We start from the raw sequence: 24,883 nt of genomic DNA on the forward strand, positions 1-24,883 counted from the left end.
TAAAAAACGCAAATTAATGAGACTGGTAAAACAATTAAAGATGAAATGCTGAGGAAGAAGGGTTAAAAATGGATAAATTAAGAAAGTGTTAGTAACTTGATTATGTAACAATAGAGGGAGACTGGAGCTTTGAATCGAGTCAATTGAATTGACTGGAAGTCTGCAAATGAAAGTTCTGATTTATTTGAATATTGTGATGAAAGTAAAATGATAGTTGAACAAGTTGATGAACAAACAAATTGCTATTGTTTTATCGATTGAATCAGTTTAAAAAGAATACTAAAGGTATGGAAAATTATTCAAATGGTTATAAGAATTGCAGAAAATGATAATTTTGCAAATGATGAATCAAAAAAAATATGAAGATGTGAAATAGAGACGATTTGAAAGGTAAATAAGCGATAATAAAGAGATGATAAAAAAAAGAGATGAACAAGATGAATTGTCAGTTACCTAAGAAAAATAGCAAGGTAAGAAAGATAACATGATGTGTGAATTGTAAGGAATGGAAAGGTGAGGAACAAGAAAAGTTCAATGAATGTTAATGAGCATTTCGTGAGTATGAATATAACAAAAAAGGTGAATATAAAGGGAAAGGTAAACAGAAGATGATGATGATAGAGAAAGGGGAACAAGATGATGAGGCTGTTGATGAAAATGAAAGAAGCACAAACCTTCTCCTTTAGTCCAACGAATTCGAGGAATTGGATATCCTTCAGCTTGACAGTCTATTGATATACTTCGACCTTGGACAACTGAACTGTCAACTGGTTCAATAATCCAACGAGGAGGCACTGAGGATTGATAATTATGGATCCATAAATAAAAGGAATGGACAGAAGGAGGAGAAAGAAAGAAGGAAAAAAGAGTAAGAAAATGATGATTATAATGATGATTACATGAGAGACAAATGAGAAACAGTAAATCCCATTCCAAGCAATTTTTGGAAACCATTCAATGTAACTCTCAATGTGAATCTTCATATTTTCGGGCTTCTTTTGCAAACAGCCTTTCTTAACCAAAAAAACACTCTAAAATCTGGTCAAGTGATGTTTCTGATGTAAACAAAATCGAAAATTTCAATCAATATTTCTCTACCAAAACAATTATTATTTTATAAACAAATCGATAATCAATTAAGCAAATGAAACGAAATGTTTGAAAATTGAAAAAACCGTTGAAATCAAACTCCAGATTGAAAGCCTTCACAGCCTCCATCTGTGTTTTTTCAAATCAACTATGTAAATTAACGCTATTAAAGCAATTTGGGTAAGGCTTTACTTTTACGGACAAAGGCGTGAACTTTAAAAATCATCCAATGGTAGACGTCTTTTAAAAGCGCTCTTTATGAACAATTGAATTAAATGAAGCTAATTAAGGCCCCAGGCCGACCTAAGCCCACCCCAACCTTACCAAACCTAACCTAACCTAACCTAACCGAACCTAACCTAACCTGACCGACCAACCAACAGCCCCTTGATCTAACTTACCTAACCAAAAAATCATATGTTTTAGTGTTCACGCCTTTGTCCGTAAAAGTAAAGCCTTACCGCAATTTGTTATTGTTTGTTGACGGACTTTTTCCAAGCTTAACTAATCCATTCAATTTTTAATTGTAGTTTAATTGATTTATAGTTGAGTTATATTTGAAACAGTTTCCCCAGTTATAAGGAAAACATTCAATCGGAGGAATAATGATTTAGATTCGTGATATCAGGTTGGTTTACCCATTACATTAAGAATTGTATCTTACAAGGAATTTGTATTTGACTGTATTTCAATTTAAATTGAAACCATTGTCTCTACTAATATCTTTGTAACTGATCAATTGTTAAATCTTTAACTCGACTGTTATTTGTAAATCTTTCAGTGATTTCAATGATTTGCCGATTTGAATAATCAATGTTTCAATGGTTTGCCTTTTGTTCTTGTTGCTATTCATAGGCCTGCATTGCTTTAGTTTCATTGTTATCATTGATCTTAAATGATTTAATTAAGCTTTTCTCCTCTTCAAGTAAAACTTGGAGAGAAGGGAAAAAAACTATTGAATAGATTAACCTGAATTAAGACTAATGAAGTTGATAAACATGATAGTTCAATGATAATAATTAATCAAGATGAAAGGGAAAATTATCTAATTGGTTAATGAAATGAAATTAAAGTTAAAGTAATTGGTAACATACAATGGTAATGATGATAATGTGAGGAAAGAAACACACAAAAATAGCAACATTCTCTTACTTATTTTTTAATAATACAATGTCTAATTGAATTGTAATGTAATGCTTTTTGTTGAGGCAAACAATTTTTCAAGATTATCTAATTCAATTGAAGCATCTTGATACCAAAATCCCTTGAAATAACTGAAATGCTCAAAGTAAATTCATAATGATTATGATTACCGAGAAAATTAGTGATTAATTTGATAGCAAATTATTAATGTAAGTAAAAGAAAAGAGGTTTTACTTCTCAAAGTCAAACAAGATTGCTGGTTAATTTGATTTAATGAAAGTAAATCATAAACAATTGATTCTTGCCACTGTCACATTAAATCACATTTCATTTGACAAATCAAGTTTCATCCAACTAATCACAGTGAAAGAAGTGTTAATTTAATTTAACTGCAAGCAATCATTCAATAGTATAACTTTGATTAATCTGGTGAGCTTAATTTCAAATTTTCATTCAAGAGCAACTCAAGTTGAAAACAAAAGCCAAAAATGGCATCAAAATGGATCAACGAGAAGCAAAACGCAAACATTGAAAAGATTAACTAATCAAATTGATTAGTAAACAATCAAATTGAAATAAATAGTCAAAGATGGATTAGAATGAAAAGAAACACTTGGAATGGAATAGAAATTATTTGAGGAAAAATGAATAATTAAAGATTGACTTTGAATTGAAGGAAATCAATGGAAGTGGTGAAAATTATAAAGACTTGTCAGTGAAGGAAAAAGATGTTAAAATGGTTTCAGCTTTTTACATGTTTAACTTTGAACAATTTACTGAATTACACCAAAATCAATATCATTTCAAGATTAATGAATGAAATTACTTGAAATTGGTTAAGATTGATGATCATCAGGCTTTTAAATTTGCTCATCTTTTCAATGTGAAACCTCTCTTTCCTTTTAACTTGTAACATTAAATCCTAACGTAACAACAATTCACTTTGTTCAACAACACACATAATATTAATGAAAAAAAAAGTATTACATCAACTTTTTTCTTCTATTCTCATCTTCATGTGAATAATACATTTAAACATTGGAAATGAACAATAAATAAAAAAGCAATTCTCATCATGTTCATCATCCAAGAAGCATAAGTTATTCATTTGGTAGGCAAAAATGTTGAGCGCAAGTTGAAATGAATCCAAGTCTCTTTTTCAATCAACATTGTTACCTTCAGAGTTTCACTATTTTTCAATCAACTAAATTACACTTGAAATTAACTGATAATTTCATTAATTTTATCAATTAAATCTAAATTTTTGCTTCAATATTTGATCAAAAGTCAAGAGTGAACTTTAACATTGAAGGAAAATCTTTTTCCTCTCAAGTTTTTTCCATTTAAAATGAACGTTTCTTTTGCTAGATTCATTACATTTACTTGTTGACAATTTCAATTCAATTTCACCTTCGATAATCAAATCTGTTAACAGTTTCTTCATTAAACTGTCTATGATCAATTGTCATGATTAAAAGTCGAAAATTGAAACGTTTGTTTGATCTATAAATTCATCACAGTTTAGATGGTTAAATATGATAAGGCACAAGTAATTCAAGTTTCACTCTTTTCACCTTTTCTCATCTGTAATCATATTTTGTCCCAACATTTTCACCTTTTACTTTTGATTTTTTTCCTTCTCTCTTTGAGATATTTACTTTCATTCATCACCATCACCATCAACCTCATCATAATCATTCCTGTTACAAGAAAATAACTTTTCCTTGCAATTTTTTTCTTCACTTGAGTTTAAAATTCAAGTCACTTTCAGTGAAAATTGTGAAGTAACAAACAGTAAATAGTCAGGCTAACAATTGATTCAATTTAATTGTCTTGTCTTTACCCATTTCTTATTTGCTATTTTGTACATTCTGTGTGTTCCCTTTCAACCAAACAACTATTCAACTACAAAAAGGCCAAAAATGTAGTTAGACAAATCATCTGGTGACCTTTTTCCATGACTCTGATTACCTTTAACAGGAATCAAATTCAATTATCAACACAATTGATGATGAAGGTGAAAGTTGACATTTCCATGAGAAGCAAAAACAAAAAATTGTTTGACCAATTTTTTGTCCCATAACAAGCAACTCAGAGAGTAAAAGCACATTTCTTGGTATCTTGAAGATTCACAATTGAAGCTATTGAAATGGTCATTTGCAGCCAAGAGATGAGATTTTTTTGTTTCAATTTTTCTTCCACTTTGGCTTTTCCTTTTTTTTCCCTAGCTTGGAGTCACTTTCGACTATTGCTTTCTCCACTTTTACTTTCTTTTCTTGACTCACCATGGATAATCATATGGGCAGTGTGAGTTGCTGTTCCAGCTTCATTGGTTGCTATACAAGTGTAATTGCCTTTGTGTTCCAATGCCAGTGATTCAAAGAGCAAGATTGATGAATAGTCAGACAGTTGGGATACTTTGATGCCTCGTTGATGGTTAACGGGAACATTGTCTTTCAACCATTTAACATGAATCGGATAATCACCACTGGCTGCTGTGCAAATTACTGATGCTCGTTGACCCTCCCTGAGGTTTGCAGGAAATGAGAAGTTGGCTATTGTTGGACGCACTGTGTGAGTGTGTGTTTATGTGTAATCCCCAGTCATTGGAATAACATTGGAAGCCGGGAAGAAAAAGAAGGGAAGAAATAAAATGAAAATTAATAAGAGAAGCAAAAAAGCATTGCATTCTTGGAGAATTACAATTACAGTGATTAACTAAAAAATGAGACTTTTTTTTCTTCATCAAAGATATCGATTCTTGTTGGACTAAACAGTTTATTCAATAATGGTCTTTGTGAGTGTGTATATAAAGGGCTAAAGAATCTTGGCTTTCTTTTGGCTAATATGGTTAAATTGACCTCACTTGCTGGGAAAATGAAGCAAAATTGATTCTCATTTTCTGGTTAATCAATGTAAAAACAAATACATTTCATTGATTGGATTTTATGCATTTTCCAGCTTTAAGCTTGGAAAATGTTTAAATTGATTGGTTTACGTCAACATTTCAAATCAACATGACAACGAGTATTGAAAATTGTCTGGTAATTTGTTGTAAAAATGGTCTCCTTAAGTGTGTGTTTGTCAGGAACCATTGAAATTTTAGAATAAATTTGAAGCTTTTCATGTAGACAAAATATCACGAGTTTTATGGAAGAATGGAAAGGTTGACGGATCTTTGTTCAAGAGATGGTAATAGGGTTTGAGTAAATTATCAGGTTAGTAAAGAGTTTACTCGAATAATGTTAGTGGACAGAATTAAGGTGGAGATTGTGAAACTTGACAATGAATTCGCAATAACTTAAATTCATTCTTATTCTGTATAAGTTGGTAAAGTTGCTGATGACAATAAGATGAAGAAAAAACAAGTTGTTTTTAAGGTGAAGTTTAAGTTGAAGACAACAAACTAATCTAAATTCAAGGTAACACAGTGTTTGGCTGAAAAATAGAGTAAAAAGTGTAAGTACGGAAAAAGGAGGAGAGGAAGAAAAAATAAAGACAGATGAAGGTGAGGAGGGAAAACTTGAGAATAATATCGATTGAAGAAAGAAGCTGTTAACAGAAAATGGGTTCCTTTTGGTGGGCATTTTTTGTTCCTGCCATGGACTTCTGCCTTGTTTAGCTTTCTGATTGCTGGTTAGCTGAGTATGTAACAGTAGAGATGACAGAAGTCTTGCTTACTGTTGAAACAGGATTACAATTTGATGAGAATAGTTCATTTTCATTTAGATGAAAACCTTTGAAATCTTTAGGATTGAATAATTAATCGATAGCCATTTTCTTGCATCTCATGAATCAAGTCCAGCTTCAAATTGAAAAGTATTGAGAAATAGTCAATACTCAGAACAAATGCTATGGTTAATCTTTTTCCTTTAACTTCCAATTTTGATGTCTTTATAAATATCCTGGGGTTGGTCACCACCAAAAAACACGGGTCGACATATCAATCTTTTGCATAATGTCTGATGATATTTCATATCTCCATCTTTTCATTGACTTTCCCATTAGAACGGGTTGCTTCTGGAAGTCTTTAGAAAGCACTGGAATTGGCTCATAAACAACGAGATGACCACAATTTAACCAGTTTGTCCACAGAAAGAGGGAAAGAGAGTAAACCGACGCCCATTTTATTACTTGCTGATAAGTCAAGCGTGAAACATTAACGGGAAAAATTCGCTAATCCAATTGCAAGTTGGAACCATGAAGAGTCCGAATCCAAATCAATTTTGATATAATCAGGATGATTTATATAACCATTGGTCAACTTGGTTTTGATTAAACTGTGTTAATAAAGCTTCAACTCCAGGGTACATTCATAGTTACCAAAGTCACAAATTATTACAGCTCAATACGCCTTTTGTTTCCCTTTTTCACACATTTATTGTTTATTTCACATGGTTTAAGAGTAAACTTGGTCACAATTTAAGTGAAATCATCTGAAGAAAATGTTATAAGTTATGACTGATAATAAAGGAACAATTAACTCGAAGAAATAAATCTTAATGGTTGCATTTGTAAAAATTAACTATCTTCTGTTACTCTTTGGTTACATTGAAATCGTCACTTGTCATGTGATTTGATGAAAAAAAGCGAGGGAAACTGATTAGCGCCATGTTTGAAGTTGATTAACAGTTGACAAAATTTTGTATAATTGAATGATTATTTAGCTGAAATGAAAGTGTTAGTGATTGAAATGTACTTGTTTGAGGGTAAAATTTGGTTTAAGTGCAGATTGATTTAGATGGTGAAAAGATGATCAACATTTTGTGAGAAAAGATTAACCTTGTTTAACTGGACTTAATGATTTAATGAATTGGATGTTGATAAATATACTGTCAAGTGTTGGATTAAAGTTGAAATAAAGTGTTGATCATCAACAAAATTTCACTTACCTTTAACACTAATGTATAAACTGGACTCAGATTGTTGGTTTTGTTTGTTACGAGCAAGGCAAGCATAAAAACCTTCATCAACTGAGCTTTCAACTTGATGTATTTCAAGTGAACCATTATCATGAACCTTTTGTCGATGATTATCGGGCAGTCTATGTCCAGCTAGAATACATTTAAAAGAAAAAGAAGAAATAAAACAATTAAATTAATCATCGATAATCATTATACAAGCAACAGCATAAATCACAAATATTCAATTCATCGATAAAAAGATGAAAGAAAAATGACAGAAAACCAACATTTTCAAGTCGAGAGACAAGCTTCTATTCAACCTAACAAAGTCACTCTTGTTGCACAAGATCGTATCTAAAGAAGACCCTTTTACGTGAAAAACCTTTCATTGTTACTGTAAAACATTTTCATGATTTCGGTCGAACCCAAAAGACCAGCTTTTCTTTGATCTCAAGTTCATCCATGAAGTTCAACTCGCTTTATTCATTCTTAATTTATATCAATGACTCTTCCTTGTAACATGTTTAACCTTGATTTTGGTTTATTTTCTGGCTCATCATCTTTCACTGGACAAACCAATTCCCAGTTGATAATGGATAACCCTACATTATAAACAACAAATGTCAGCTGAATTGAGCTTCCAATACTAGACATTGAAAGGAGGATGCTTAAGCATAATCTTTAATAACAAATGAACTGTTGAGAGTAAAGAAAGCTTAAGTAATCTTTATCATTAACTCTCATTTATAATTAACCATTGTGAATAAACAACAACTGCAAGTCCTTTTATATCCAATGGGATAGGAAAGTAAATCAGTTTGTTGTATGCATTACATACTTTTTGGCTTTTGTCTTTAAATTAATATTTTAATTATTGATTAACTTTACTATTCATATAATAATATAAAACCATTGTTTCTGTACAATTACAACTTCAACTAAAGTCTCTTTCAATGTAAAAGGTTGGAGAAACAAAAGGATAACATAAATATTGTTATTTTGTATGTGTGATGCGCTTTCATATCAACATGAACAGTTGAATCTTTTTTTCCTTCTTGTTTACTTGACTATCGATAATGTTATTGATTACCTTTTTGTTGCCGGTTTAGTTTGTTCCTTGGCTCTGTTATTTCATTCAAAGTGTAATTTGTTCAATGATTCACATGTAGAGAGGGTGATGAAACTGATGATGATACACTTGATACATGCTAGTTGATAATATACATTATCAAAGTGATACTTTCATGGCTTCAAATCAATTGCTTTTAAATCTCACGAGAAGCTTAACTGTTTGGCTATAACACAGTTTGTCTGGTAACTTTTTTTTCAATGGACAATCAATCATGCTGCTTATGTGTTTGTATACCAAACCCAAAAGGGACAGGAATAATGAAGATAGTGGATGCACCAAAAACCCAGAGATTGATTCATATTACGACTAAATATACAATCATATGAGTTGCTGCAATAGACTGTTTTAGCAATCCCTTTTTCCTCATATTCACTATCATTAAAAGTATCATTGATTGAGTCAGCTGTAAAAGCAGTCTAATAGAGCGTCAAAAGGAATAGATGAATATTTTGAGGGAAAAATAACAATATCAGATTGGGAGGCAAACTGGGAAGGAGAACAGGGAAGGAAATCTGGGAGTGAAAACTGGGAGGATGAATTAGGGGGAGAAATTGCGAGTTATCGGAATGAGGAAGCTAGTGGAGGAACTCAAATGGAATGATGGAATTTGAGAGGGAAAAATGAATACGTGAATTCGCGCGTTTGTACAGAGATGACGACCTATGGATAGCTACGTAGTGGAGTAGAGTGCGAAGAGAGGAAGGGAAATGGAAACATTGAAATGCCATTACTCTGTTTCTTTACTTACACGGTTAAAGGGAAGTTGAAATAGTGTCTCTGATCTAGAGAGGTGAAAGGGAAAGAACTGTGAGCTTAAACTGGAAGGGAGAATCCAGAGGGAGAACTTGGAGTGAAATTCTGGGAGCTTGAGATGAGCTTGGAGTGATAGCTAGTCCAAGCTCAGAGAAGAGCTTGGGATGGATAACTTGGGAGTTTGGAGTGAGGCTGGGAGGAGAGCTAGGGAGTTGGAGATGAGTTTGGAGTGATAACTAGTGAAAGCTCAGAGGAAGAGCTGGTATGGATGATTTGGGAGTTTGGGAGCAATTTCATAATAGGAATTGTAAACAAGGGCAACATTGATGGACCTCATAGTGTGTGAAGTTTGATCGGGTGGGAGGATGAAATAAACTAGATTCAGAGATATTATGCAAGTTTACAATAACAGAGTTTGGGTTCAGACAATACACATAATTTGAATCTAATGTGACTCTTAATCGAATCTGAAAATCTAGTTTAGACTTTTCACCGAAAAGATGAAGCATAAAGATGCAGTTGGAGATAGAGATAAAGATGGATGAAAGAGTGTTTTGAGATGAAAGAGGAAAGAAATGTAATAATAATAATAAAAGTTAGTTGAAGTGGAGAACAGGAAATGTTTGAGAAGCAAAACATACAAGAGTAGAAACACAATTTAAGTGAGAATTTATCGTAATAATGGTTGATTCCTGTCGGAATTCAATCTCTAATTGTTTAGGTTTAAGCATTCGGTAGATGCTTTTACTGCATTATAAATTTGTACTGCGTATAAGAGATTCAAAGAAGCTTTTGGTTAACACAAGAGAGCAACAAGGGACAAGGCAAGTCTGGGTTAATTTATACACTGAATGAATGTGCCATTTCAAGAGCCTGATGATAATAATAAAAAAAAGAGTAAAATAATCGCAATGGAAATGGTTAAAGAAGATGATGAGAGAAAAAAAGAAATGTAAAGACAAAGATGTGTAAATATGGTTGAAACGACTGTAATTCATGGTTGGTCAACTTGTTATTCCGTTATCTTGTTCATAACAAATGTAATTGAAGACGAAACAAAAAAAAGTTTCTCATTACCAGTTACTTGAGTTGATATCAAGACAAGACTAAAGCAACAGTTTTCATTTCAAAGTTGACTTGAAATGGAAAGTGTTTGAAAACGATTCTTACCTTTTGTCCATGTTATCGATTCAATTGGATAACCAGCGACTGGACAGTTGATTAGTAAAAGGTCACCAGCAACAATTGTTATGTTTCCCATTGGCCGAACTGTTGGTGGTCCTTTGATATTTACACGTTGACCGTGTTCAATGGATGAAGCTCCATTATCAGCTTTACATTTATATTCACCTCCATCTTCAACTCGCACATCTGAAATGTTGACATAACTGACGACCAAATTTTCCTATTAATTGTTCAGCAATCAGGGGATGGTAATTGATGGTGAAAGGAGGAAAAGAGAGAGAAAAAATGTGAAGAGAAATGATGAGAAATGGCAATGAAAATGGGAAATGATGTGATATGATGAAATGGATGGAGTGAAAGGAATGAAAAAAGATGAAGATACAGTTAAGAATTGGATATGAAATATGATTATCAATGGATGGACAATTTTACAATTGATGATGGTGAGATGATGATGATGATCAACATGATCGTCTTTTTTATATCTTTCAACATCTTTCCTTCTCTTCTTTGAATACTTTGCGCTTTTTATTTCAAATTATGGGTCAAATGGAAGAGAAACAAGTATCTTTTTTTCTCTGGATGTGAAATCTTTTTCCTTCTTCTCTCTATAAATGATGATTATGATGAGTTTTTATCATCATCATTTTATTCTTGTTGATGTTAATGGCTGTCAACATTTGATTCGTAAAATGAGTCTAAAAGTCAAGTGTAAGTCATGTAACAACACACATAAAATAAACTTTTCATTTTCAATGTTTTTCACTTCTTTTTTCTTCTCTTCTTTTCCTCTTGTCCTGGACTGAAGTTGAACATGAGAAAAATAAAGTTAAAGGTGAAATCAAATGGTAAAGATTGAAGTTTATATTAGAGATGGCAATTTTAAATAATAACTGGACAAGTGTGAGGTGAAATGATGAGTTGAAGCAACATTACAATCCGACTCAATCTGCTTTTCATCTTGAAATTGTACTTCACTTTTTGAATAAATACATTCTTTTCACAGTTTATTGTCACTGAAATGTTAAACTTTAATTCACTTAAATCAATTTGGACTCTAATCCAATATTCTGGTCAACAGATATTCAAAACACTGAATGGTCGATGGACTTTGTTTACTTTTGACTCCCAATTAGCATTTTGATTTCAACAATAGATGGAGCTGAAAGCTTTCCCCTTTGATTGGGATTTTGTTTTTCAAAATTTTGATAAAAATAGCCATTGAAAGGGTTTTTTATAGCGATGATTGCAAAGTCTTGTTCATTATTAGTAAATGTTTTGTCCAATTTTTCACATGGGATTAATTTATAACAGATAATAGAGGAAAAATTCAATTTTAACTCGTTATTTGTTCAGCTTTACATTGGTTTGTTTGGGCCTACAGTTAACATCATCTTCCTACACCATGTACTTGGTAAGGTTTATTTTTATCATTTACAACTTACAAATAATTTCTTTTATTGTTAACTTTTATTATTATCTTTATCTTTGTGAATTTAGTTGCTGCTGTATTTTTCAATGACGAGCAAAATTTGGTGAAAGTGAAAGCTCTTGAAATATGTAAAGCTGCTCATTAAATCTTTACCTTTTCGCGTTGAAATCTAAATTGACCACAAACAAAGTGAGATGTATAGAAAGGGAAAGTTTGATTGCAAATTAAGATACAGTTAAGTGAACATCTTCTTGGAATCATTAAGGTTTTTGTATTTGTTTTAGATGCTCATCATTATTGTATCTTTCCCTTTCATCTTCCTCTTCTTCCATTCAATTTATCCTCTTCATCTCATTCACATCTATCTCTGTTTTGAGTGTCAAGCCAATTTGGGCGAGTTTAAGTGATCAAACCAAAGGAAAGAGTTTACCAAAAGATATTCATGGATTCATTCCACAATTGAAGATGAAGTTTCTCTTTTTTGAAGAAGAAGAGAAACAAACGATAATAGCAAATGATAATTAGATGAGCAGGTTTCAAGATGGGTAGAAAAAGAAAAACTTGCAAGAAATGAAATGCTGAGCCAATGATAAGCAAGATTTAGTATCAATTCATGTGACCGGAAACATGGTATCTTGACTATTACACCAAGACAATGTTGTTATATTACTCTTTCATCTTTGCTTATCATCTTCATCTTCATCTTTCGTTCTCTCCTAATAATTCCTTTTCAACATCCTTTCAATACCTTTTTAGAGGTCCATTTAACCATGAAATTATTATTATTATCATTACAGGGGACAGGAAGACAAGAGAAAAAGGAAGACTAAAATGTTTGGATTCATTGGATAGTCGAAAGGATATCCAATTGATTGACACACTCTAATACTTGGTCAACAATTGAATGGCAATTCTCAATCTCTAAACTAACCATCCTGAGAAAATTCAATCAACTAAAGCAACCTGGTTTAAGCAGTTAAAGAAAGGTGTCGGCAGCTTCAAAATTATTCAATTATGTAAACTGGTACGAATAGTGAGGTCGAAGAGATAAATCTAAGAATCAAATCAACTATTTAGACCAAGGATTTTGGATCAAAGATTCAAGTTCAATAAGTGAAGCCCATGAGTTAGGCCTTAGAGATCAAGTTCAAACAGCGAGGCCCGACTAACAGCCAGGATTTGATCAACTTTAGGATAAATATTCATGGATCCATTCAGAGATTGGAAATCAATTTATGATGTTGATGTATTTTTCAGTGTTTCTCGGTGTTGGTGCCATTAAAACACCCATTCAATTGATGATGATGAGACAAGGTTAAAAAATTGACATGCATTTAACTTGGTTATTGTATGATACTTGTAATCATTTTTTACCACTTTAAATTACTATTGAGACTTAACTTGTCAACAAAGATGTAAGTTAGGAACCAAACTATTTAACCTTTTTCTTTGTGTCATCATAATCATCATCGAAAAAAAGAGCATCTTCCTCTTCATCTTTCTCTCCAGATCATTTCCTCTTCCTTGAAGCAATTTGAATCAATCACTTGGCAACCTCACAGTGAACACATTTACTGCCTATTTCTGGTGCGTCTTCAACATCTTTTTATAATACAGTTATATACCTGTTAAATTTCTTATTACCATTTCTTTTTTTACCATATTTTACTCTCTTCCATTGCAACCTTATTTGTGGAGTAAGAGAAGTAAAATATGATTAAATTATGGGCAAAAAGTTACATGAAATTAAGGTTTAGCAGGATAAGGTTGAAGCACAGAAGGAAAATAGAGAGCAAATGATAAGTTTTCAAGAGGAAAAGAAATGAATAAAGAATAAGATAAGTTGGAAAATATCGTTCACCAAGGAATTTATAAAAATCTAAATTAAGCTTGCTATCATTTCTTGTATATTTTTAAATTCATCTAATGGGTTACAATGGTTTTCACCAGTTTTAGAAGGGGAAATCAGACAAAATTTCAATCCTTTACCTTGCCTATGAATTTGCATTCACAATGAGCATAATATTCTGTAATCATTTTACACCGTCTATTAACTGAATCCTTGAAAGTCATCTTCAACTTGTCTAATTGTGATTGGGTTCACCATCATTTGGTAAATGAGATAATTTCAATTACTTCTGTTAATCAAAATGGAAAGAGCAACTCTTTCTAATCCTTTTGTTAATCTTTTTTTCGCTTCATTAAATGTTAATGTTTTTCATACGTTTTTTGCCTCAATTCTGATTATCCTAATTTCAAGTGAAACCATTTCTTCTTATCAGAAACAAATGCTGTAATTTGTTGCTGTTGGTTGAAAATATCAACATTACTTGATTTATCATAACTTAAACTAACCTTTCTATCTATCTAAATGTTCAATTTGACTTATTAGTCATGATTTACCTTTAATCTAAATTCATTTCAATTTTTGACTTTTTTCACTTTTTCTCGTTTCATCTTCCAACTTCACCAATAATGACTCTGACTAACATTCAACACTTTATTCACTCATAGTTCATCATCATGAACTTAATGATTAATAATTAGTTTTGACCTGATAAGTCATTTCACTGATAACTATGAAAAACCCTTATTTTTACCTTTTCCCGTACATTTCACCACATGAAGCTACTGAATAAGGAACCTCTGATATTCCTTAATATTTCTACATATCATTAGCTTCCTCTTGTTGAGACAAATCTGTTGGTAACATTTGTTTACCTGTACAACTCATAGTTCATGAGAAAACCTCAGTTTCTCCATGAACTATGAACCCTCAAAAGTCCTAGGGAAAGTGCCCACTGTATCTCAACCATTCAACCTAATAACTTGATCTTTTCTTTAATCATTTACTATTGGCCTACTCTAACTAACTACAACACCTAATTTCACCCCTTAAACCTAGAAGCTATTTTGACCCTTCAACTTGACCATTTTTACCTACTTAAGCTATTTTCAACCTCTTGCTACCAACAAACACAAATCCCTAGAGGAACTCACATTCCTTGGTTTTCTTCCACTTGTCCATCTCAACCGTCAAACAAACTCTTACTCACCGAGGACTCAAAAGGGCTGTCTTACCTGGCCTACTATAAATACCTAAAATGTCACACTAACACTTATGGTGTATATTGTATGTCGATGGTGTACTTTTGTTGTCTGTTTAAACTTAACTAGTTTTGTATCTTTTTTGTATTGTCCTCTTGGTGTTAATTCACTTAAGTTGAATCTGTCAATTGCTTCTTCATCATCTACAACAATTTTTAATAAACTTGTTTAAATTGAATATTTTGACTTCATGTCTGTTTGGTCTGAATATTGACCGTGTGTTTTGTTTTATTTGATTCATCTCAACCTTCTTGAATTCACCATCATAACCAACAGGTTATGGGCCCAGTCACGCTTTGCTGACTTGTGTTTGTTTTGTCATCAGTATTTGATACTAAATCTTTAAACCTGAATATTGGCTATTGTGTCCACTAGTTAAACATCATCCTTTTGAATAATCATCACCGACAACACCATCATGATTCCCAACGAAATCCAAGTGATTAAATTGACCAAGACAAATTATTATGTTTGGAAAAGGTCCATCGAAACCATCTGTAAATCCAAAGGAATACTTCAAATTCTTGACGGTTCATCATCACGTCCATCTGAATATAATGCTGATGAGATTCTTACTCTCACTCAACGTGACATCACCAGAAGAAACACCGAAATCAATGAATGGGATGTCAAAGATTCCACCGCTCAACAACTAATCATGCTTAGCATTGATTCCGAAGATGTAAGTCTAACAAGTTTATTTATTAATGCTACCACTGCTCATGAAATGTTTACCAATATTATTAATTTTAGAGAAGAGCGAACTAAACAAAGCTCATTCAGTGTCAAGAGAAAAATCATTGAAGTAAAGTTCACTTCGGCTCATACAGTTGCTAGTTATTTCTCCGAACTTGAGACTGCTATTAAGTTAAATAAAGATCGTAAAATTGATGTTGATGAAGAAAATCTTGTAATGAAAGTTTTAGATGATTTACCGATTATTTATGAAAATTTCCGACAAAATATTGAAATGAGAATAGATACAGGTGATTCAATTACGCTAGCTCAGTTGAAAGCTAATCTCTTGCGAACAGAGAAACGTATAAATGAAGGTAACCCAAGTAAGAAAGGTGAAGCCTTGTTAGTTAAACCTGCGAATAAAATTCATTATAATGTGAAAGATAAATTTTGTTTCAATTGTGGTCTTAAAGGACACCTGAAGAATGATTGTAGAAGAAGAGCAAACAACAACAATAATTTCAATAGAAATAACAATCACTACAATCAAAGAAACAATCTGAATTCTCAATCAAATAACTTCAGAAATAATTCAAACAGATGCACCAATCAAAACAGAAGTAACAACTATTCCAATAACAACAACAACTCTAACAGACATAATTACTCGAGCAATAACAACAATAATTTCAGAGGAAATAGAAACTTTCAGCGTCCTAACAATGTAAACTTACCCAGCAATAGAAATAATTATTCAAACAGAAATAACAATCAACAAGCTAATGTAGCTTTAAATAACAATGAAAATGAAATGAGTAACGAACATGATATTGCTTATACAGCACATGAAAATAGATCAAATGAGTTAGTTTGGTATTGGGACTCAGGTTGCTCTTATCACTGTACCAGTGACATTAATAGTTTTAGTGAATTTGTTGAATTGGAAGAGCCAATACCTTTGACTATTGGAGATGGGAATAAAATTACTGGTATAGCTAAAGGTACAGTATTAGCTGAATGTTTTGATGGTGAAAAATGGAATAAGTGTAAACTTGAAAATGTATTGTTTACTCCTCGACTTGGTAAATTCAATTTGTTTTCATGGATGCAAGCAATGAAAAAAGGTTACAAGTTATTTTCCTCATTAGAAGGAACAGAAATTAGTGATAGTAAGTCGGGTAGAGTATTGATGACTTGTAGACCAGTTGGTAATTCATTCGTTTTAAATTTGAAGACACGAAAAGATGAAAATAGTTTTGCTCTAGTTGTTAGAGATGCTTCATTAAGCGAGTGGCATAAACGACTTGCCCATGTTAATGTCCATAAAATCATTGAAATGTCCAAAGAAGGTTTGTTACCTAAAATTAAGATTGATTGTGACCCTAATAAATTTGTTTGTGATGGATGTATGAAAGGTAAAATGTGTTCAAAGTCATTCAAGACTGCTGTACCTAGAGGAGTAAAGGTTGGTGAAGCTTTTCATTGCGATCTAGTTGGTCCAATGGAAGTTTCATCAATTAGAGGTTCAAATTATGCATTAGTAATAAAAGATGAATTCAGTTCCTTTCGTTCAATTTACTTCATTACCCACAAATCAGACACTTTTGCAAAAATTGATGAACATATTAAGGAGACTGAAAAGGTTACCGGTTCGAAGGTGAAGATAATGAGATCCGATAATGGATTAGAGTTTATTAATAGTAGAGTTGAAACGATTTTGAAAAACAATGTTATTACTCACGAGTTGAGTTGTCCTTATACTCCTCAACAAAATGGACTGATTGAGAGAGAGAATCGGTCGATTGCTGAATTAGCTCGATCGATGTTGTTCGCGAGTAAATTACCTAAAAGACTGTGGGCCGAAGCAATGAACACTGCTGTCTATGTAATGAATTTAGTAATTAACAAAAAACATAAAAGTGTAACACCATATGAGCTCTGGTACAATAAAAAACCTTGTTACGACCATCTTCGCGTTTTTGGTTGTGTTGTTTACGTCAAAATACCTGATCAACAAAGAAAGAAGTGGGATGCAAAGTCCAAGAAGTGTATATTTATCGGTTACACCGAAACAACTAAAAACTATCGTGTTTACGATCCATTTACAAACAAAATTAGTGTAACTTGTAATGTCAAGTTTTCCGAAAATGATGACAATGGAGAAGCTACAATTGATAGTGTTAATAATGACGAAGTTGTTAACTTAAGAAAATTATGTGGAGTCAATGATGAAGATATAAATGAAGATGATAATGACTCTGATAGTGATGAGACTATCATTTACGACCCACTTGATGAGGATGAACTGACCAACCTAAATTTAAAAGGAAATTCATTTGTTAACATGTGTCTTGCTTCAATTTCTGACAATATATTGGAACCATTAAGTTATGATGAAGCGATGAGTTCAGCAGACTCAGTTAATTGGTTAAACGCAATGAAAGATGAAATGAAATCTTTAAATGACAACAATGTTTATGATTTAGTTGAACTTCCGAAAGGTAAACGAGTAATTTCATGTCGTTGGGTTTACCGAATCAAACGTAAAAGTGATGGAACTATTGAGAGATTTAAAGCTAGATTGGTAGCTAAAGGTTACTCTCAAAAATATGGAGTCGACTATTTTGAGACTTACAGTCCAGTCGCTCGTTACGACTCGATAAGAGCAATACTTTCAATTGCTGCTGCTAACAAAATGTATTTATTACAGTTCGACGTTAAAACTGCATTTCTTTATGGTGATCTCTATGAAGAGATTTATATGCAGCAACCAGTTGGATTTGACGATAAAAGTGGTAAAGTGTTCAAATTAAAGAAAGGCTTGTATGGCCTAAAACAAGCTCCACGTCAGTGGAATGCAAAAATTGTTGAGTTCTTCTCAAACCATAAATTTACTCAATGCAAAGCTGATCAATGTATTTTCGTCAATAATCAAAATTCCTTAACTATTTGTGTCATTTATGTTGACGATGGACTTGTTGTTAGTACTAACAAAAGTGAACTTGAAAAATTAACTAATTCCTTGTCAAAAGCTTTCGATATGAAGTTCCAATCTCCTCAAGTTTTTGTAGGTATGGAGATTATCCAGAGTCCAGATCGTTCATCAATTAAAATCAAGCAATCAGCTTACATTAAATCATTGCTGAAACGTTTCCACATGGAAAATTGCAAACCAATTGGTTCTCCTGGCGATCCTAACATTAAACTGATTGCAACTAATGATCCTCCTGATGCATCAATTCCATACCAAGAAGCCGTTGGTGCATTATTGTACCTGTCCATCATCTCTCGCCCTGACATTTCCTTTCAGGTCAACAAAGCGAGTCAATTTAATTCGTGTTATAATGACATTCATTGGGGAGCAATCAAGAAAATCTTCCGCTACCTTAAAGGTACAATTGATCATGGCATCATCTACAATTATCCGAATCCTGACCTCCAATTACATGGTTATTGTGATGCTGACTTTGGTGGTGATCTCGTTAAAAGAAAGTCAACAAATGGTTTCACTGTGACACTTGGAGATTCACCAGTTTCTTGGGCTTCGAGACTCCAGAAAAGTGTTGCCCTATCAACTACCGAAGCTGAATACGTTTCAATTAGTGAATGTACTAAAGATGTTTTGTGGTACATTCAACTACTAACCGAATTACATGTACATTTGACCCCTCCAATCACAATCTACAGCGACAATCAAGGTGCAATCCTTTTATCCAAAAATAGTTGTTTACCGAAACTTACTAAGCATATTGATATGCGTTTTCATTTTATACGTGATCATCAAGAAAATGGTAAAATAAGAATTGAGTATATTCCAACAACTAAACAACCAGCCGATATGTTAACCAAATCGTTAACACCAGCAAATTTAAGCAAATGTATCAATTTGCTCAACATTAGTTAATTGTGTTTGTTCCTAGCAAGGGAGGCTGTTGGTTGAAAATATCAACATTACTTGATTTATCATAACTTAAACTAACCTTTCTATCTATCTAAATGTTCAATTTGACTTATTAGTCATGATTTACCTTTAATCTAAATTCATTTCAATTTTTGACTTTTTTCACTTTTTCTCGTTTCATCTTCCAACTTCACCAATAATGACTCTGACTAACATTCAACACTTTATTCACTCATAGTTCATCATCATGAACTTAATGATTAATAATTAGTTTTGACCTGATAAGTCATTTCACTGATAACTATGAAAAACCCTTATTTTTACCTTTTCCCGTACATTTCACCACATGAAGCTACTGAATAAGGAACCTCTGATATTCCTTAATATTTCTACATATCATTAGCTTCCTCTTGTTGAGACAAATCTGTTGGTAACATTTGTTTACCTGTACAACTCATAGTTCATGAGAAAACCTCAGTTTCTCCATGAACTATGAACCCTCAAAAGTCCTAGGGAAAGTGCCCACTGTATCTCAACCATTCAACCTAATAACTTGATCTTTTCTTTAATCATTTACTATTGGCCTACTCTAACTAACTACAACACCTAATTTCACCCCTTAAACCTAGAAGCTATTTTGACCCTTCAACTTGACCATTTTTACCTACTTAAGCTATTTTCAACCTCTTGCTACCAACAAACACAAATCCCTAGAGGAACTCACATTCCTTGGTTTTCTTCCACTTGTCCATCTCAACCGTCAAACAAACTCTTACTCACCGAGGACTCAAAAGGGCTGTCTTACCTGGCCTACTATAAATACCTAAAATGTCACACTAACACTTATGGTGTATATTGTATGTCGATGGTGTACTTTTGTTGTCTGTTTAAACTTAACTAGTTTTGTATCTTTTTTGTATTGTCCTCTTGGTGTTAATTCACTTAAGTTGAATCTGTCAATTGCTTCTTCATCATCTACAACAATTTTTAATAAACTTGTTTAAATTGAATATTTTGACTTCATGTCTGTTTGGTCTGAATATTGACCGTGTGTTTTGTTTTATTTGATTCATCTCAACCTTCTTGAATTCACCATCATAACCAACAGTTGCCCTTTCACCTTTGCCTATCTTGGGTGTTGATTGAATGGCGGGTGTTTTAAAACGAGAAACTAATGAGACAATTTGTTGACTTTTATTTGTTAATAAAATTGACAGTTTACTGGTGTTTCTGTTTGCTGTGTTTGTCAACTGTTTAACAAAACAATTGCGTTGATTGAAAGAGCAAATAAGCAAACAAAGCTTCAGGGTTGAAAGTGATTAACTAAAGGGTAGAGAAATGATGAAAATCAGTTGATTTATTGTATCTTTCAGTTTTGGTTACATTTGTTGATTCAAAATGCTTACATTCAATTAAACCAGTTAATGGTTTCATTTTTGCCCTTTCACCAAATCAGTTTTCAACAATCAGTTTTCTTTAATTACCAAGAAAACAAATTGATTAATGATAACGTTTAAACTGTTAATTGTAAACAAATTATGCCAATTACTAATTTAGATTATTCAATTAGCATGTTGGTTCATTTTTCAAACTTGACGCCTTTATGTTAACGTCTGCAGTTGATTCCAGATTATTCCAGATGGTATTTCAGTTTAACAAAAGGTTGCATAAGATTTCATTTTTAAACTTCTCAATCAAAAGCTCATCAATTGTAAAATATTTTGACTTTGTTTATTAATCTTCTTACCTTAGTTACAAAATCACCAAAACGAACTCTCATGCTTTCTGGAATTGGAAAACCATCAAGAGTCCAGGTTATTTGTGGTAACGGATTACCGGCTGCTACACATTTGAGTGACAATGAAGGACCAGGATCTAAAGTTTGTGATTTAAAGGTTTCCTTAAACTCAGGAGGATCATCTATTGTTGATAAATCATGAGCCATCATTAACAGGATAATCATCGCCATTGTTGTCATCATATAACCATCATCAGTTGTAAAATGAACAGTTGAATCGAAAGTGATGAGAAGCCATGTTGAGACAAGTGCGATGTAAGAAAAAAGATGAAGCAAAAAGCCATAGAAGGAGAAATAAAGTTGTTTGGTTAAACAAGAAGTTAAACAAAGACGAGGAAAGAAAAGCAGACGATGCAAAGGGAAAAATGGTGCAGTAGGAGGAGGAGGAGGAAAGGAATGGAAAAGATGAAAATGAGCAACGGAAAAAAGAGATGAGTAAGACATGGGTTATGGAATGGGAAAGGTTTTTATTGAGTGTTGAAAACAGAAGATGAAGATGAAAAGCAATTTGTTTCTCCTAAAAATTGGATAACTTAATAATCTGTTCAACCAGGGCTATATCTGTGAACTTTTAGTGTCTGCGTTTTTTTTGTTCACTTGAAATCTGTCCAGGATCATCTAAATCTCTTACCTTTTTCACTTTATACTCATCATTTACCTTTTCACTCAACACCATTTGTTTTCAATTATTGATTTAACACATTTTTATAAAATTTTTCTTTCTCTCACAGATTCAATCAAACTCAGCTGACTCCACAGATCTTGTTATTCTGGCTGTTCGACTTTTCGCTTTACACTCAATGTTTATTCTTGGTGGATTAGGATTTTTATTGTTAATTTGGAATCAAGATTCATTACCTCTTATGTTTATTTGTGATGAAGCATGGACAGATTCGTATTCATTTGAGGCAAAACATTGGTATATTCCTCGGTGTTTACTTTTGATCGATTCAATGTGAAGCAAATCTTTTGCCACTAAATGTATCCCGAGTTCAGATGAATCTCCTTTAATTGGTTTATGATCTTTCTCCCATACTATTGAATCTATTGGATGGCCAGTTACCGAACAGTTAAGAAATAGTGAACTTCCAACATCAGTTGATTCACTTGAAGGCACCAGTTTTGCGGACAATGGAGCTGTTAATCAAATGTAATTTTCATGTTTGATGGTTTCCAGTGTAATTGATGTTAGTTAAAGCAAAAGGAAGAAGACAGTCAGAGGAGAGAAAAAACAATGGTAACATGATTATTAAATAAATGTCATGATCATAATAGCTTAGAAGTGTATATCAAAGAGTAATTGGGATCAACATCAACACTATCATCAACCTTATCATTATTACTATTATCTTCGTCACCATCATCATTATCATCATCAGATTTATGGATCTCCAGAGGAATCATGAGACAAACTGATTTTGTTTTTTTACTTCTTCCTCTACTAATACTTGCAAGAGCAAAAGGAAGTCACAAAAAAACAATATTCCAGTATAATTGTAAGAATCTAATGATTAACCAAATTCACTATTTAGATGCAAAATCATTTTCATCAACACATTTTGTTGACGACAAACCAATTTGTTGATTAGCTCAAAGGGTATTGAGAATCATTTTTCAAAACTTGCTTTTCACACTCATGTATTACATGAAGTGTGTGATGTACAAGAATAATCCAAAAGTTGACTCGAGTTAGCAGAGTTATTAATATATAACTTTTGTGTGTGTTCAATAATCAGTTTAATATATGATTTTTTTGTTGAAAAAAAAGTGGTTCTCCAAATCCATTGAGATGAAAATGATTTTTCATTTTCAGACGTTACTTGTCATCACAATTGTTTTCCAGTACAAAAGTGTAATTCCAACTTAATATGTTTACATTTTTGTCTGGTAAAAAGAGAGACATTTTTCTTCTTCTCCATCTTCATGTATTTATGTAACTATTACATACATAAATATAAACTTGATCGATCATAATCAATAAAAACAAAGTAAAAAATGTTGCCATTGAAATGATAAAGGTAGTCGAAGTGGGTAAAAACAATGATGAAAGGATAAGCTAGTAAAGGGAAGATCAAGTCTCTTCATCCTTTAACTGTACGTAAAAGGCAAAGGCAATTACAAGGCTATTTCTTGTGTTAGACAATTTTCTGTCAAAAGGCAAGATGATTGATTTAAATTGATAATGATATATGATTTTGTGTGTCATTTTTGTTTCTAACTGTATATCTTTCTCCTTTTCCCTCTACATTCCAGTTTCCATGTCAAACGATTGGTAAAGTCACCCGAAAAGAAGCTGCTTATTACTCTCTCTATTTGGTGCAACGATGATTAAACTCGACAAAACTCTTCTGACAATTGTTGTCAATCGTAACATACATTTAAAGATACATCCATGGATAGTTGGAATCATGTACAGTCGGCTATTTTTTCTTCTTCTTCTTATTGCTAAATAGTTATAACACAAGGAAACAATCAATTGCTGCTGCTGTTGATAATGATGATGATGGTGGAAAGGGGTTGATGAATAAAAAGATGATCACAAGAGGAATCAAGGAGAAGAGGAGAAAGACAAGGCAAAAAATGGTTGCAATAAGCATGGAGGAAACAAGGAGTTGCATAGATGAACCAACGAGATAAACTGAACAATCTGTAGAAATGATGAAGATAAAGATGAATGTTTGCCTATTATGTTACATACCAAGAATCTTGGTGAACAGATTTAACCAAAAGGGAAATATTATTTACACAATTGCTTGTAATATCATTCATTACTTCAACATTTCTCTTTTTTGTTTCGTTTGTTTGCTTTTTTTGTATCAATCTCTACATTTCGTGATTTTTACCTTTACATGTAAGTCTTTGTTCATTCTCACTAACCATGTTAAATCAATTGATGTTTGATGTTTATCACCGTTTAGCCGTTTAAATTACCTGCAAAGTCGAAAAGGTAAATCACTTTTTCTTTTGACTTTGTGACTTGTGATTTAGATGAATATGATTTAAAAGTTCTTTTTTTTCTTTGTTTTTCAGATTCTCTGTTCTTTACCTTTCCAAATGTTTATATTATATGCATAAAAACATCAACATGAACAAATGGAATTATCGAGAAACACGAATCTAGAATGGTGAATATGAATCTATTACCTGTACATTAAGAGGTTAACGTGACAGTCTTTACCTGATTTACTATTCTTTACCATCTTATTAACATTGAATCATGATAAGTTGATGATTCTAAATTTGACAACACATATGGAAACAGCAAATGGAAACAAATTGAACATTAAAAGTAAAGAGAGAAAAGAGAAAATATTTTATTGTTTTCAATCTAAAAAACAACATTTCAAATGGAAAATCAATTTACATCTCACTTATCCAAATCATCAACATCACCACCACCATCATCATCACTGATTATCCTGAAACAATACTGATATCTTGAACCGTAAACAAAATATTATTGTAAGTAAAACTCGTAATACTGATTGATTCCCTTTAATATTGTAACTAACAAAAATCTTTCTCCCTTCATCTCTATTTATAGTTGAATATTGAGCTTAACCTCATCGTTTTGATACTTTTAAAAGCACCTATTCAATGGAAGTTGCGGGAGCGATCAAGTGTTTAATGGCAACCAATTATGTCAATAGCGACCATCAGCTAAACCTCCCACTGAAGTTATCATCAAAAAAAGGATATATTTATATATATAACTAAACTATGTTTCTGTTTCTCCATCTTGATCTAACAAAACATTATT

General features: G+C 32.4%; 1 protein-coding gene and 2 long non-coding RNA genes across 4 annotated transcripts in view; 2 read left to right on the forward strand and 1 right to left on the reverse strand.

Annotated features, from left to right (window-relative positions):
- LOC107366082 (cell adhesion molecule Dscam1) overlaps window positions 1-24,883 on the reverse strand; it is a 70,256-nt gene that overhangs the window by 4,440 nt on the left and 40,933 nt on the right. For both annotated transcript variants that reach the window (XM_015933656.3, XM_015933657.3), the window contains exons 4-9: window positions 21,982-22,260; window positions 21,073-21,245; window positions 10,192-10,426; window positions 7,125-7,286; window positions 4,518-4,802; window positions 675-794 (exon numbers count right to left, since the gene is read on the reverse strand). In XM_015933656.3, coding sequence (XP_015789142.2) covers window positions 675-794; window positions 4,518-4,802; window positions 7,125-7,286; window positions 10,192-10,426; window positions 21,073-21,245; window positions 21,982-22,260 — 1,254 coding nt within the window. The remainder of the gene's footprint in view (window positions 1-674; window positions 795-4,517; window positions 4,803-7,124; window positions 7,287-10,191; window positions 10,427-21,072; window positions 21,246-21,981; window positions 22,261-24,883) is intronic.
- LOC107366088 (uncharacterized) lies at window positions 21,244-23,984 on the forward strand. The gene is made up of 3 exons (XR_016198657.1): window positions 21,244-21,558; window positions 21,855-22,619; window positions 23,377-23,984. It is a non-coding gene; the product is annotated as an uncharacterized LOC107366088 (long non-coding RNA).
- On the forward strand, window positions 24,448-24,856 carry LOC149093766 (uncharacterized). The gene is made up of 2 exons (XR_016198658.1): window positions 24,448-24,585; window positions 24,668-24,856. It is a non-coding gene; the product is annotated as an uncharacterized LOC149093766 (long non-coding RNA).

This window comes from Tetranychus urticae, chromosome 2, assembly GCF_039701765.1.
Source record: "Tetranychus urticae isolate SD_2017Ah chromosome 2, NJAU_TeUrti_SD_1.0, whole genome shotgun sequence".
Taxonomy (NCBI): domain Eukaryota; kingdom Metazoa; phylum Arthropoda; class Arachnida; order Trombidiformes; family Tetranychidae; genus Tetranychus; species Tetranychus urticae.